Raw genomic sequence first — 16,963 nt, 5'->3', positions numbered from 1 at the left:
TAAATTGACCCCCAATGCTTAAAAATATTCACCATTCATTCACGAAATGGTTACTAAGTTGAGATTTCAATAATTGAACTAGGTAAAGAAAAATATTCGCTGAAAGCTAGCTAAAATTGATTTTATTTGAGGTCCAGTTGCGTAACTTTACAAATGTACGTTCGTAGTTCTAAATAATGGCTACGCTGTAGACATTTTGTAGCACTAACCAAACACGTAGACTCTACGAAAATTACTCCGCCCACAAAACTACTAAGAGATAGTAATGGGTATAAGAATTAACCCGTTACGATCAAGTTACGATCAATATTTTGGTGTTTACATCAAATACTGTCTCTCCGGAATGAGGGAATTGGTGATTCCACCACGTTGATCAGGAGCTGTTTAGAGACGTCGCCGAAAATATATTAAAATTAGATCTAAACCGGACATCGCTCGGGTTAAATGTGACTGTCAATACATACATACTCATTGTTATCGCAATCGTCCAATCTCAAGTTTATAGAAAAAAATAAATAAAAAAAGGTCTTATACAATATTTTCACGAAACGTCAACGATTGAAGAAGCCAAGATGGAGACTGCGATTTGTTTGTCAGTGCTATTAGAATTTAACGAAATTCTCCATAATCGGATTTTTTTTTTGTTTTGTTACTCATATGTATATTGTTTGTATTGATATTGTTATTAATCACTACTATGACATTGTTATTAATTTGGAAATATTGACATTTAAATATAGCAAGCCGTGAGTTTCTTGCCGTTTCTTCTCACGAGCAACAGCTTTTCCGAAGCGGTGGTAGATAAAAAATATTTTGACGATTTTAAATACTTGTTAAAGTTTATGAAATAAAGAATATTTGACTTTGACATATAAGGTTTCGATCGAGTCTACCGTACTCCTTGACGAAATGATTAATATAAATACTGTTTCCCCGTGCAGATCCAGTTCGTGGTGACGTACATCGCGCCGTGGCAGATCACGTGGGGCAGCGCGTTCCACGCCTTCGCGCAGCCCTTCTCCGTGCCGCACAGCGCCATGCTGTTCCTGCAGGCCGCCGTGTCCGCGCTGCTCTCGTCGCCGCTCACGCCCGCGCTCGGTGAGTAGTTAAAGTAAAACTGAGACATTTTAACCCTGGGGTTGCCTTAAAAACTACTGATGAATAAGTCTATTTTCCATTTGAGATGTTTTGATTGCATCCATGTGGCTTAAATTACCTGTAAGAACGATTTTTATCTATCTCAGAAATTGCAACGTTCGAAGTTATTTTTTCATTGTTTTAAACCCTCAGTAATGTTCAAAGTATTATAACTGTTGTTGAAATTTGTAAAAAAAATAGGGCCTACTTCACTGGTAATGAAAAAGTACCGCATAACCTATCCAATAGATAAAATGACAGTAAATTAATGACAACAACTGCAAAAATTTTACCTGATAATATAACTAATTTTAATTAGAAAGTAAAGAAACCTGAGTTCAGTATTTCGAAATATTCAAGGTGAATACTAATTCAATCTTTGACGACAGGTAGTGCAATATTCATGACGTCGTACGTGCGCCCGGTCAAGTTCTGGGAGCGGGACTACAACACGAAGCGTGTGGATCAAAGCAACACTAGATTATCTTCACAACTTGAGAGAAACTTGGGAGCCGGTGAGTACACATTAGCCACAAATTAATTAAATAAAAAGTGTTTTATTTGGGATTCGAAAGTGTAGTCAGGATAATTCAGATCAATTGTATAAATTATAGCTAACCCGCGCAACTTCGCTTGCGTCACATAAGAGAGAATGGGTCATAATTATCCCCGTTTTTGTAACATTTTTCTCTGGTACTCGCCTCCTATTGGTCGTAGCGTGATGATATACAGGGTGTAAACGACGGTTAACCGAAAACTTCAGTGTTAATTTTGTGACACTAAATGCGCGAAATTTACTTCAACCATTTTTCTCGGAAATGATTGGTTCCCGAGTTAGTCATTTTTGAGCATTCAATGTATAGTGAACAACGCGATATATCTCCGCGCATGCCTACGAGATTTCTGGCGGCGGCGGCGCGCTGAGCGACGACATGTCGCGACGCGTCGTAGGTATCAAAATCAAAATCAAATCATTTATTCATTTAGGTCAAATGTTGACACTTACGATAGTCGTTACAATTACTGAATCTACCACTAGCTCGGAAAGGGGGTAGAGCCTTATGAGAAGAGCTAGCGAGAAACTCACGGCCACTCTTTTCAATCGCCAAAAGTTTTACAATGTGGTTGATACAATAATTGATCATGCGAGGAGCTGCCAACAATCAGCGGTACGTACGCGTACCACCACGTCTATGCGCTCACTAGTATGTATTATTAGATAACAATCTCATGTATCGTTTATGGTAGGTATCGTAAGTACGCTCGTATGTTACAATAGCTCATAGTAAAATTGTAAGTAGGTAGATACCTACTTGGCTTACGTGAAATCAAACAATAATAGCAAAATGTAACCAATAATAAGAAAGTGCTAAAACGAATTGTTATCAATGTCTATCAACACGCAATTACCTGGTGTATGGCGAGAGTTTGAGTAGGTACCTTTGGATCCGGACGTACAGGTGCAGAGCACGCCGTGCACTTCCACGTGCTTCACCATACATAGCACATCAACATTTCTTCCTATTTACGAACACAACTGCACTTCGAAAACAATAACAACAAAAATAATAACAATAAAAACACTAACAGCTCAAAACCGAAACAATAACAAGTAATAATAAACAACAGTTCACACACGACACGACGAATAGGACATAACGAACGACACCGGTGAAGAGCTTCCGTCTTCCGCGAGCGAATTGCTCGAACTATCAAATAGAGCCGCCGGCGCGGGCGCCTCTCCGCTCACTCGCGCCGCCCCTCGCCCGCGCCACCCGCTCCCTCCGCGCCGTCCGTGCGCGCGCCGCCGATTTGGTGACGAGCGACGAGTTAGGATCCCAGCGAGAGATTAGATTGAATAAAATATTGATGTGGCATTAGGTACTATTTTTACTTGTCACAGTTGTTACTCGTTGCATTGTAGTTTTATTCAAATACCGAATAACATTACAAACATTATTGATGTAAGTTTAAAATACCTACTTTGATATTTAATAACATAAAATCAGATTAAAGTAAATAAAATAAACACGAAACGTTTATTTAATTAAACCATAAAAAATGTAGGTACATAACAATGATAACAATCAATATCCATTAATATTCTTATCAGAGAAACTAACTTATCATAATTCATTATCCCCGGAGAATTACTTAGCATTCATTTTGTCGCATCCCATCTATGTAACATCCACGCGCGGTCGCGGCGTCACGCGTCACTACCGCCATCTACTTTTCGAGTCGCACCGCGCTTGTATGAATGAGCGTGTAAATATCGAATAGAATAATAAGTTTGCAAGAACAAATAGAACAAAGCGACAATACTTGTTAAATTGTTTATTAGAGATTTTTATAGCGCTAAAGAATATCAATAGTATTTTTTGTCGTTCTGTATGTATTTGTACGTGTAATAATAATAAGATATCACACATTTTAAATCTTATTAATGTACCTTTTATCGGAGAGCGGGATAATTATGTCATTTTCATTTTTAACATAGAAGAACAAATACTAAGTAACGCTGCATACTAGTGAGAGTGAGGCTGACAGCTGTGTGCGTAATCGTGTCTGTGTGGCGCGCGTAGGTACGTCGACCGTCGCGGCCGGCCGCCGCCGGCGCGGTGTCGTTGGCCGCGGACAGCTGATAGCGAATTTATACGTTGTTTTAATCCATTGCTGTTTTTTGTGAAAAACAGTAATATGACGGATTTTTTCTCATATTCATGTTGCACTGTGTAGTATTAACGAAATAATACCGAAAAAAAATAAAAAAAACGCATAAAAATTCGGAAAAATCAAGAAAAAAGCGATGAAAATTTTCAGCGCCATAAGCACCAGAATCGTGTCTAGAATCATTTTTTTTTCGTTTTCGGTAGGCTGTCATTTACACCCTGTATAGCCTATAGCCTTCCTCGATAAATGGGCTATCTAACAATGAAATAATTTTTCAAATTGGACCAGTAGTTCCTGAGATTAGCGCGTTCAAACAACCAAACAAACTCTTCAGCTTTATAATATTAGTATAGATTTATTTGTTTTCATATTGTATGTGTTTTCAGATGACAACAACTTGAACTCGATATTCTACGAGCATCTGACGCGGTCGTTACAACACTATCTGTGCGGTGATCTCATGTTAGGACGGTGGGGACAAGTGCAGCAAGGAGATTGTTTTGGTGAGTGTATGAACGTAATAAAAATGTACTGTTAACTAAAAAAACTACAATACAAATAGCTGTTTATATTAGGTCCGGGAAAAAGTCTTTTCGTTCCATAGTATGTATGAACTTGTAATAAAATCTTTTCTCTACATAAAAAAAAGCTCGATATTTATGTACTATCGAACCAACTGAATCATGACCCATTTTGCCGACAATTCGCTTGAAACCGTCAAAACAGTAAGAATATCATCTCTATTGTCATAGTTGCACTTAGGACGTTTTAAACATAAATACGACTGTGTTATGATGTATCTACGAGTACAGACAACTTTGACCTTAGTTAGCACAGTACTAGATACGTTTTCGATAAATCACTCTTAATTTGAATCTAGAATGTTAATAGTCTAAACTCTTTTCACAAAGAAAAAATATATTTGTGTCAAATGTCAAATAGCACGTCATTTAGAAATCTGTGAAACGTTTCGATTAGGGTAACCACTATAGTCATTGCCCAGCATACAGTGATTGCCAACGTTCAGCAATAATACGTTTATTTTAATTTCTACAGTAACCAGTTCAAATTAATTGCAATATATCTATATCACTTTTAGAATACTGGTTACTTCTTTCGTTAAGTTTTAAAATTAGGTGGACAATTACTGTGATTTAAGAAGTCGTTTTTTATTAGTAATTTATTTATATGTTTACAAAGTTATTGAAACAAATGATTGATGTTCCTTTAGAAAGAATATTTAAGTTGCGTTTATAAAAGAGTACTATTAGAATATTACTATTGACCATAATGGTGTATAAATTCCATAATCGGGTAATAACTATACTGGTTACCCTATATTATTTTAATTTTTATAGTTACTTTATTTCCTATAATGGACGCCCAAAGCTTTGTCGCAATAATGAGAGATAACAAATTAATTACCAAGGAAACGTAGGTTCAAGCGAATCTCGACCTACGTGTATATAGACGTATTTTAGAAAATGAGCACATGGTGGGTCATGATTCAGTTTGTTCGATAGTACCTCACGAGCTCACTGAAAGAACCTAATGAACCGTGTACTCACTTGTGATTCTTGAAGCCAAAGAGATTTGATTACAAGTTCATACATATAATAATGCGAAAAGTCTTTTTCCCCGATCTAATATTAATTTCTCTGCCTCTGGAGCCTCCGCCTCTTAATTAGAAATGTAAATAATATAATTCCGGTCTAGTGTCGCTTTTAATGTTTTCTAAAAAGAGTCTTGAAGGCCTTTGACATGGCTTAACGACTGATATCTTAGTAGATAACAGCCGGGACCGACTTTTCACATGCCCTCCGAAGCACGGAGACGCCTAGCTCAAATACCACTATGCGGTCACCCATCTATGGAATGACCGCGCCAACGGTTGCTTAACTCGCAGATCGTTTACCGACCAGTGAGCGCAACTGGGTGCCTCCGAACACTTGTTTAATAAATTTTCCTTCTTCAACAGTGCTAGCATCGGACTATCTAAACTGCCTAGTACACATAGTGGAGATGGGCAATGGTTTAGTGTCTTTCCAACTGCGAGGTCTCGAGTTCAGAGGCACGTATTGCCAGCAGAGGGAAGTGGAGGCCATCTCTGAAGGACCCGAGGAGAGTAGCGGTAAGTCTTTATATTTATTTAAACTAGCTTTTACCCGCGACTTCGTCCGCCAAACAGACTTTCGTGTTTATACGGATGATAAATTTGCGGACTGCCAAACATTATTCCGTCATTGTTCTTAAGTTTCTCGCGAATAAACCTATGATTCCAACTTCTTTTGTTCTCACTTCTTTCGCAAATATTTGTCAAGAAAGTGAGGCTCGATTTAAGTTGCATATCCGAGACCTTGAAAGGACTTAATTTGGGGTAGTCAAGCAACACGTGTTCATGAGACTGTGCCCCCCCCCCCCAGAGGGCGTGTGCACGGGCGTGTGGTGGTGCGGCGGGCGCGTGCTGGCGCCGGGCGCGGCGTGGGCGCTGCGCTGGCTGGCGTGGCAGCTGGTGGCGGCGCGCTACGTGCTGGAGGGGTACTCCGTGTCCGACAACAGCGCCGTGTCCATGCTGCAGGCCTTCGACTTCCGCAAGGTGCTGCTCACCTACTACGTCAAGGTACGACATACTTTAATACTTGGGCGCTGCGCTGGCTGGCGTGGCAGCTGGTGGCGGCGCGCTACGTGCTGGAGGGGTACTCCGTGTCCGACAACAGCGCCGTGTCCATGCTGCAGGCCTTCGACTTCCGCAAGGTGCTGCTCACCTACTACGTCAAGGTACGACATACTTTAATACTTGGGCGCTGCGCTGGCTGGCGTGGCAGCTGGTGGCGGCGCGCTACGTGCTGGAGGGGTACTCCGTGTCCGACAACAGCGCCGTGTCCATGCTGCAGGCCTTCGACTTCCGCAAGGTGCTGCTCACCTACTACGTCAAGGTACGACATACTTTAATACTTGGGCGCTGCGCTGGCTGGCGTGGCAGCTGGTGGCGGCGCGCTACGTGCTGGAGGGGTACTCCGTGTCCGACAACAGCGCCGTGTCCATGCTGCAGGCCTTCGACTTCCGCAAGGTGCTGCTCACCTACTACGTCAAGGTACGACATACTTTAATACTTGGGCGCTGCGCTGGCTGGCGTGGCAGCTGGTGGCGGCGCGCTACGTGCTGGAGGGGTACTCCGTGTCCGACAACAGCGCCGTGTCCATGCTGCAGGCCTTCGACTTCCGCAAGGTGCTGCTCACCTACTACGTCAAGGTACGACATACTTTAATACTTGGGCGCTGCGCTGGCTGGCGTGGCAGCTGGTGGCGGCGCGCTACGTGCTGGAGGGGTACTCCGTGTCCGACAACAGCGCCGTGTCCATGCTGCAGGCCTTCGACTTCCGCAAGGTGCTGCTCACCTACTACGTCAAGGTACGACATACTTTAATACTTGGGCGCTGCGCTGGCTGGCGTGGCAGCTGGTGGCGGCGCGCTACGTGCTGGAGGGGTACTCCGTGTCCGACAACAGCGCCGTGTCCATGCTGCAGGCCTTCGACTTCCGCAAGGTGCTGCTCACCTACTACGTCAAGGTACGACATACTTTAATACTTGGGCGCTGCGCTGGCTGGCGTGGCAGCTGGTGGCGGCGCGCTACGTGCTGGAGGGGTACTCCGTGTCCGACAACAGCGCCGTGTCCATGCTGCAGGCCTTCGACTTCCGCAAGGTGCTGCTCACCTACTACGTCAAGGTACGACATACTTTAATACTTGGGCGCTGCGCTGGCTGGCGTGGCAGCTGGTGGCGGCGCGCTACGTGCTGGAGGGGTACTCCGTGTCCGACAACAGCGCCGTGTCCATGCTGCAGGCCTTCGACTTCCGCAAGGTGCTGCTCACCTACTACGTCAAGGTACGACATACTTTAATACTTGGGCGCTGCGCTGGCTGGCGTGGCAGCTGGTGGCGGCGCGCTACGTGCTGGAGGGGTACTCCGTGTCCGACAACAGCGCCGTGTCCATGCTGCAGGCCTTCGACTTCCGCAAGGTGCTGCTCACCTACTACGTCAAGGTACGACATACTTTAATACTTGGGCGCTGCGCTGGCTGGCGTGGCAGCTGGTGGCGGCGCGCTACGTGCTGGAGGGGTACTCCGTGTCCGACAACAGCGCCGTGTCCATGCTGCAGGCCTTCGACTTCCGCAAGGTGCTGCTCACCTACTACGTCAAGGTACGACATACTTTAATACTTGGGCGCTGCGCTGGCTGGCGTGGCAGCTGGTGGCGGCGCGCTACGTGCTGGAGGGGTACTCCGTGTCCGACAACAGCGCCGTGTCCATGCTGCAGGCCTTCGACTTCCGCAAGGTGCTGCTCACCTACTACGTCAAGGTACGACATACTTTAATACTTGGGCGCTGCGCTGGCTGGCGTGGCAGCTGGTGGCGGCGCGCTACGTGCTGGAGGGGTACTCCGTGTCCGACAACAGCGCCGTGTCCATGCTGCAGGCCTTCGACTTCCGCAAGGTGCTGCTCACCTACTACGTCAAGGTACGACATACTTTAATACTTGGGCGCTGCGCTGGCTGGCGTGGCAGCTGGTGGCGGCGCGCTACGTGCTGGAGGGGTACTCCGTGTCCGACAACAGCGCCGTGTCCATGCTGCAGGCCTTCGACTTCCGCAAGGTGCTGCTCACCTACTACGTCAAGGTACGACATACTTTAATACTTGGGCGCTGCGCTGGCTGGCGTGGCAGCTGGTGGCGGCGCGCTACGTGCTGGAGGGGTACTCCGTGTCCGACAACAGCGCCGTGTCCATGCTGCAGGCCTTCGACTTCCGCAAGGTGCTGCTCACCTACTACGTCAAGGTACGACATACTTTAATACTTGGGCGCTGCGCTGGCTGGCGTGGCAGCTGGTGGCGGCGCGCTACGTGCTGGAGGGGTACTCCGTGTCCGACAACAGCGCCGTGTCCATGCTGCAGGCCTTCGACTTCCGCAAGGTGCTGCTCACCTACTACGTCAAGGTACGACATACTTTAATACTTGGGCGCTGCGCTGGCTGGCGTGGCAGCTGGTGGCGGCGCGCTACGTGCTGGAGGGGTACTCCGTGTCCGACAACAGCGCCGTGTCCATGCTGCAGGCCTTCGACTTCCGCAAGGTGCTGCTCACCTACTACGTCAAGGTACGACATACTTTAATACTTGGGCGCTGCGCTGGCTGGCGTGGCAGCTGGTGGCGGCGCGCTACGTGCTGGAGGGGTACTCCGTGTCCGACAACAGCGCCGTGTCCATGCTGCAGGCCTTCGACTTCCGCAAGGTGCTGCTCACCTACTACGTCAAGGTACGACATACTTTAATACTTGGGCGCTGCGCTGGCTGGCGTGGCAGCTGGTGGCGGCGCGCTACGTGCTGGAGGGGTACTCCGTGTCCGACAACAGCGCCGTGTCCATGCTGCAGGCCTTCGACTTCCGCAAGGTGCTGCTCACCTACTACGTCAAGGTACGCCACACTTTAATACTAGCTGACCCGAACTTCGTTCCGCCTAACAGTTGTCTATTTAATATCTTGTTGCATTTTTTAAAATTATTCTCTCCAGGTAAACCATCCTCGTACTTCAACAAATATTATAACAAATAATTACTGAAATCTTTTCAGTCGTTCTTAAGTTTAGAGCTTTTTTTTGTTTACGTTGTTAAAATTGTTAGATGTAATGATACATTCTGGTACGTCTTTCGATTATTGAATTTTTCTTACTAAAAATATTTTGTGTATTAATGAAATCAGCCAAAGATAAAAATTACTCTCAAATTAAGGCCTTATTATCAAAGCAGTGAAGTCAATCGATTACGACTAATACCTATATCCGCGTCCTCTAATCTCTTTTAAGATCTAGATATTATTTAGCCGCAATCGAGCAATAATTGAGCACCACTCTAAACCTTTCCTTTTCTCGCAGAGCATCATCTACTACACGATACAATCAAACAAGCTGGAAGAATGGCTAGCTTCCAGCACGATAGCCGAAGCGCTGAAGCCTATGAACGAGAAAAACTTTGTGGACCTCGATCCTATATTCAACGTGAATTTAGACGAAGATTACGACTTTAGAGCTTCGGGGATTACTAGGTTAGTCTTACAGTATTATTGTTGACTAGCTGACCCGCTCAGTGTTTCTTGTTTTTATTTAATACCGCGCATCTTCTTTATTCACTATTTTTCACATTTCCAGAACTAATTCAAGACTAAAATTAACCAATACAGTCCAGCTGTTCACGAGTTTTAGCAAGACTAACGGACAGCAATTCATTTTTATATACATACATAGATACTCCACTCGTTTCTGACGACCGTTATTTTGTTAAGGTTATAGCGTGAAATTTAAATATAACCTCAAAAAATGTAGCTATCTTACAAAAAATACTATTCATATGAGAAAAACCTTACCGTTAAAATTGTTTTTTTTTTAAAGTTTAGACATTAACGTGCGCAGTAGATCGTTGAAGATAAAGATACATTTATTGCATAACTGTGTTTATAGGATGTTATAATTAGTCGATAAACTCTTCATGAAATTCTAAAGACGGCTTCAATGGCGCAGTGGTTAGGTGGTCGCCACGCCACTACCATTGGGTCGGGGAGGTGCTTATAGGTCTTATAGGTCAGTTGTGGTCACCGGTCGGTTAAGCAACCGTTGGCACGGTCATTCTATAGGTGAGTGACCGCATAGTGGTATTTGAACTAAGCATCTCCGTGCTTCGGAGGGCATGTAAAAAGTCGGTCCCGGTTGTTGTCAATTAAGATAACAGTCGTTAAGCCACGTCAAAGGCCTTCGAGCGGCTTGAACAACTTTGACACTAGGTTGACAACTAACCATATGATAAGAAGAAGAAGAAGGTGGCTTTTAGATGTCGAACCAACAGTATATACATAGCGGGTAAGCTGCTGATTCAATTGCCAGTTGTTTATATGTGTGTGTGTCCGTGCAGGAGTCGTTTCTGCGCCACGTACGGCGAGTGGATCTTCCACTGCGGGGCGCGGCGCGGCGCCAGCTGGCGGCGGCTGGCGGCGCACTCGTCGTCGCCGCTCACCACGCTGTGCTTCGCGCTCAGCCTGCTGGGCCGCCGCGCGCTGGCTGCTGCACAGCACCTATCAGCTTCCAGGTATGTAGTCTTTACACGGGAAATTTTATTGATCTTATAGTTCACTGCAAGGTTTACTGCTCCCAAAGTTCTTTAATGCAAAAAAGACTTGGTGGTTTTGACGCATCCACCTTCATTTCATGTCATACGCTTTGGGGACTACAACGTTTAGATATTTACTTTAGTAAAAGGAACTAGTAATCTAAATATCGATTTCATAGAAAACTATCATTTTTAAATACACACTACCAAAGAATGCCACTCGTTACAAACCCTACAAACTTCCCTTTCATCATTGCATCCATACATCTTGTCACATAGAACCGCCGGTTACGAGTTCTACGAACCTGGCTGTTTTTACAAGACATCAATGATATAGCCGAGTGGTATAAGTTGACACCTCCCACGCCAGTGGCCGCAGGTTCGAATCCGAGGCAACATACCAATGACTTTTCGAAGTTATGTGTGTATTAGAAATAATTATCACATGCTCCAACGGTGAAGGAAAACATCGTGAGGAAACCTTGCATGCCTAAAATTTGTTTAATACATTTATTGAGGGCATGCAAAGTCCCCAACCCGCACTTGGCCAGCGTGGTGGACTTAAGGCCTAACCCCTCCCTCATTACGGGAGGAGACCCTTGCCCAGCAGTGGGACAGTAATGGGTTATTTTTTTTTTATTTATCACTGTTATCGTATGTTATTTTATTATCAGTTCAATAATAATTCATGTATTCTAGCGTGGAGTTCTTCCTGTACGGGCTGCACTCGCTGTTCAAGGGCGACTTCCGCATCACGTGCGCGCGCGACGAGTGGGTGTTCACCGACATGTCGCTGCTGCACGCCGTGCTCGCGCCCGCCATCCGCATGGCGCTCAAGCTGCACCAGGTGTGTAGCCATTCATACACGATATAATATTATTATTTACTCTTACTAAGGTCAATTTGGTTAACTTTGAATCATTTGGGTAACTTTCAATCATTTGGGTAACTTTCAATCAATTGGGTAACTTTCAATCATTTGGGTAACTTTCAATAATTTGGGTAACATTGACAGTGAGAATATGAACTAGTTTCGATAATTTCTTCATATGAAACCAACACAATTGATAAAAGTTTGTAAAACTAAAATAAACCTTTATTGCAAATCTAAAATAATATTTAATTTTATTAGCGTATTCTTCAATTTGTATAGCTTTGTCTCCTTGTTTTATAAAAAACTAGCTAATCCGCGCAACTGCGCTTGCGTCATATAAGAGAGAATGGGTCAAAATTTTCCCCGTTTTTGTATATTTTTTTACTGTTAGTCTGCTGTTGGTAGTAGCGTGATGATATATAGCCTACAGCCTACCTCGATAAATGGACTATCTAACACTGAAAGATTTTTTCAAATCGGACCAGTAGTTCCTGAGATTAGCGCGTTCAAACAAACAAACAATCAAACAAACAAACTCTTTAGCTTTATAATATTAGTATAGATTGTTAGTAAAACCTTTTTTTACATTTTGAAATTTTGCAGTTGTTGACTCTCACCATTCTACTCGTTAACTAACTTATTGCAGAAAAGCTGTGGGACAGTAATAAGCTTAAATAAATTTATTACAATCTTGTTTTTTTTGTGCAGGATCACTTCATGTTCCCGGAAGAATACTGCAGCAGTTCAGCTCTGTACTGCGCTATCGCGTCCCACGCTCAGCGACTAGTCATCTGTCACGAGGCAGCGCCCGCCTGGAGATATAACGTGTTGAGAGGAGCACCGCATTTATTGGCACTTAGGTAAGAAATACATTTATACAGATTTACTGTACTGAAGTTTATTGTAAAGAAAGTATATTTAAGAAAAGATTTTTGATCTAAAAATTTGAAACCTAAAAATTAGTTTAATACAATTATTGAGGGCACGCAAAGTCCCCAACCCGCACTTGGCCAGCGTGGTGAACTCAAGGCCTAACCCCTCCCCCTTTGTTTGGGAGGAGACCCTTGCCCTGCAGTACAGGGACAGTAACGGGTTAAAAAAACATTATAACATAGTCTAACATGAATTTAGAACTTAATTTACCCTTTGCTAAAACACACAAAGTCTACAACCACCCATATTCTCCACTCTCCATTCGTAAATTTTATTTTTGTTTTCCAGGCACGTGATGGACGAAGGTACGGACGACTACAAGATAATAATGTTGAACAAGCGTCACCTGGGCTTCCGAGTGATCAAGTTGAACCGCGAGTGTGTGCGCGGACTGTGGGCGGGCCAGCAGCAAGAACTTGTCTATCTAAGGAATAGGAACCCTGAGAGAGGCTCTATACAGAATGCTAAACAGGTAGGCGAAAAGTGCAATAATAAATAATATCGTTGGACAATTCACATACGATCATTTGATTCCAAACTAAGCAGAGCTTGTATTAAGACAAACAAATGGCTGACAAACATACTTATATACTTCTAAATACATAGTAATATGGATAAATTACCAAACACCAACCAGACTCAGAACAGATACTCATGACACTAATATGGAACCTACGAGTATCGACAATCGGTTAGCTAGCGAGACATTTTGTACAAAAAAATTATCAGCGCCCCTAGCGTATTTTTGCTTGAACTCTGTATTCAAATTTTAATTTTCTATCAAACACTAAAATAAATTAAATCTATCTATGCAGCTCATTTCTACCCGCTGTTGAGTATAAGCCTCCCCCTCAGTACGCCATTTTTAACGATATTACTATACATTTTACGATGTCATCAGACCTTCTAGATGGTGGCCTTCCTAAAAATGAATAAAAAAAAAATATATATTTCTTTGGAGCGCACTTTGGCGCAACTCGAAATTCAAATTTTGGAATGAAATATTAAAAAAGAAAATAGTTATTTAAATAATCCCTGTTGGATATCTTAGGAAGATGAGGCTGTATGAATATTGTTTCCTTTGCCTGCTTCAAAGAAGGCAAAAGAAATTGAAAGATTCTATTTTTGAGCTTAAGATTTCGTCGAACAATTTATGAGATTTTCATGTAATTCATGTATTTTTATTTTTACTAATACGGTTTTACGTAGATTCTTTTGCAATAAAGAGTTGCCATCACGTGTTGACTAGTCAAAAACTTCGATGTTTAGAGGCCAATGGCTATTAGTCTGTGGAGGGACGAGGTTTTATGTTCCTCCAACACATAGGGAGGATCCTCCGCCCAGGCGAGGTGATCATGCCTGGTGGCCCTAGGCCGCCCGTTCTAGTCAGGAACTTGTATACATAGTGAATTGAAGTGCAAACTTCGATAGCGCGATTCAGGACTTGTGACGTCAGTCACTCTGCGAGTAGTTGGTTGTGCGTTCGCTCCATTAAATGTCGCCGTATGCAGCTATCCGCTACAAGTCTCTATAGCAAATTGCTACATTTTTTGTATTTGTACAGGCTTTAAGGAACATAATCAACTCGTCGTGCGACCAGCCCATCGGCTACCCCATCTACGTGTCGCCGCTCACCACGTCGTACGCCGACACGTCGCCGGCGCTGGGCGCGCTGCTGGGCGGCGCGCTCACCGTGCCCGCCATCCGCGCGCGCCTGTCCGACCTGTGGCGCCGGTCAGTACCCTACCTAATGTAGCTCATGTACATACATGTACGTGTCGCCGCTCACCGTGCCCGCCATCCGCGCGCGCCTCTCCGACCTGTGGCGCCGGTCAGTACACCACCTAATGTAGCTCATGTACATACATGTACGTGTCGCCGCTCACCGTGCCCGCCATCCGCGCGCGCCTGTCCGACCTGTGGCGCCGGTCAGTACCCTACCTAATGTAGCTCATGTACATACATGTACGTGTCGCCGCTCACCGTGCCCGCCATCCGCGCGCGCCTCTCCGACCTGTGGCGCCGGTCAGTACACCACCTAATGTAGCTCATGTACATACATGTACGTGTCGCCGCTCACCGTGCCCGCCATCCGCGCGCGCCTGTCCGACCTGTGGCGCCGGTCAGTACCCTACCTAATGTAGCTCATGTACATACATGTACGTGTCGCCGCTCACCGTGCCCGCCATCCGCGCGCGCCTCTCCGACCTGTGGCGCCGGTCAGTACACCACCTAATGTAGCTCATGTACATACATGTACGTGTCGCCGCTCACCGTGCCCGCCATCCGCGCGCGCCTGTCCGACCTGTGGCGCCGGTCAGTACCCTACCTAATGTAGCTATGTACATACATGTACGTGTCGCCGCTCACCGTGCCCGCCATCCGCGCGCGCCTGTCCGACCTGTGGCGCCGGTCAGTACCCTACCTAATGTAGCTATGTACATACATGTACGTGTCGCCGCTCACCGTGCCCGCCATCCGCGCGCGCCTGTCCGACCTGTGGCGCCGGTCAGTACCCTACCTAATGTAGCTATGTACATACATGTACGTGTCGCCGCTCACCGTGCCCGCCATCCGCGCGCGCCTGTCCGACCTGTGGCGCCGGTCAGTACCCTACCTAATGTAGCTATGTACATACATGTACGTGTCGCCGCTCACCGTGCCCGCCATCCGCGCGCGCCTGTCCGACCTGTGGCGCCGGTCAGTCGCTAAAACTAACTTAAACTGACTGACACTAAAACCTTCCTCGAGAATTGCTCTTTTTATCGGTGAAAACCGCATAGAAATATCTTTAAATATGCAATTTCGGGGATATGGAGACTATAATTCAACAAAACACTCAGCACTCGCACATATGTTAGGATGACATTTTGACATCGGATTCATATCATGATTCCTTTCTTTTCAAATGATTTTGTCGAAAACAACATGAAAAAAAAAGCTATTTTATGCTCTTGATTGTTGACTGTCGAAATTGGCAACGAAATTTCGAATTGAAGACACATAACTTGAAACAACAAACTCGATTAGAATTAATATTAAACCTATTTTTTGTTTTTCAAATTGTTAACTTCTGATTTCGCATTGTATTATATGTATATCGTATTTCTTGCGCCAGAGATGTTTTTCAACTGAGATTTGGTATGTTGTTCAAACTTTCGTACACGGACATTCAAAAGTGGACAAAAAGATACTGAAACTCGACCCTTTGTAAATAAGTTATACATTCGATTAAAAAAATATTTACACGTACTCATAAGAACAACCGAAATATATTTTTTACAATGACTAAGTTAAATATGTAATTGCAGTATTCGTCGTCGTTGCGGCGAGGGTTGCTCGAGCGGCGGCGGCGGCGGGGCGCAGTGCTCGGCCGCCGCCGCTGAGGCGGGCGCCGCCAGGAACAACACGCCCCGCCATAACGCGCTGCATCTGTCCAGGACTTCACTGGGTTAGTCAACATTTTAGCTATAGTATTATATAAGCTTACAAACAGTATGGAAATTTAGAACGGACGTTTGAATCGTCACATACATATTGCACGTAAATTGTCGTTAATAAGAATCCAAACCAGTTTTGTGACTAACAGTTAAAGTTAAGGACCTTACGAAGTATTTATACTGATCTCCGTTTCTTGACTTCAAATCCTACATAAAGTATGTGTTTCTGTGATTTACACGAAAATAGTATTTATTTTATAAAATCTATAGATTTTTCTTGTCTGAAATGCCGTGGGTAAAATGACTTCTGTAAGTTGTATTGTTTATTCTCACCTTAAAAAACAACCAATTTGTAAAGTCTCATAAAGTAACAATTCGTAATAGTAACCTTAACTAAATTATTTTGTCTTGCACAGCGGGTACTCGCGGCAGTCTGGCGAGTGCTGGCAAGCCGACGTCGTCAACACTAGCGTCTCTAGCGGGACTACTGCGGGAACACTCACACGAACGTACCACTCACGAGGAAACCGGTAAGTGATACAATAATATATATTACTTTGCGAATTCCTTCACTTTACTAAACGATTCATTGAAAAGAAAATCTATTAGAAGTATTTCTATTATGACTAAAATTGAAAATCGTGCCAATCTTTACACTTAATCAATAGATCGTACACTGTTGTAAACTAAATTATTTTGAAAATAACACTTAAAGTTATCTTTATCTTTATTCAAAGGATAAAGATTGTGTCTTAAAAAT

At 44.4% G+C, this 16,963-nt stretch overlaps 1 protein-coding gene across 1 annotated transcript in view; it reads left to right on the top strand.

The window, feature by feature from the left end:
* Positions 1-16,963, top strand: part of pcx (pecanex) — a 45,727-nt gene that overhangs the window by 15,607 nt on the left and 13,157 nt on the right. Inside the window, exons 8-20 of the mRNA XM_076120995.1 lie at positions 942-1,098; positions 1,527-1,652; positions 4,197-4,313; positions 5,789-5,941; positions 6,234-6,430; positions 9,732-9,901; positions 10,762-10,935; positions 11,656-11,803; positions 12,539-12,690; positions 13,052-13,235; positions 14,328-14,497; positions 16,075-16,214; positions 16,620-16,733. Of these exons, the coding sequence (XP_075977110.1) occupies positions 942-1,098; positions 1,527-1,652; positions 4,197-4,313; positions 5,789-5,941; positions 6,234-6,430; positions 9,732-9,901; positions 10,762-10,935; positions 11,656-11,803; positions 12,539-12,690; positions 13,052-13,235; positions 14,328-14,497; positions 16,075-16,214; positions 16,620-16,733 (2,002 nt within the window). The remainder of the gene's footprint in view (positions 1-941; positions 1,099-1,526; positions 1,653-4,196; positions 4,314-5,788; positions 5,942-6,233; positions 6,431-9,731; positions 9,902-10,761; positions 10,936-11,655; positions 11,804-12,538; positions 12,691-13,051; positions 13,236-14,327; positions 14,498-16,074; positions 16,215-16,619; positions 16,734-16,963) is intronic.

The sequence above is a fragment of the Anticarsia gemmatalis genome, chromosome 12 (genome assembly GCF_050436995.1).
Source record: "Anticarsia gemmatalis isolate Benzon Research Colony breed Stoneville strain chromosome 12, ilAntGemm2 primary, whole genome shotgun sequence".
Taxonomy (NCBI): domain Eukaryota; kingdom Metazoa; phylum Arthropoda; class Insecta; order Lepidoptera; family Erebidae; genus Anticarsia; species Anticarsia gemmatalis.
Note: the sequence above shows the minus strand (reverse complement) of the source record. Positions and strands in the feature narration are given on the sequence as shown.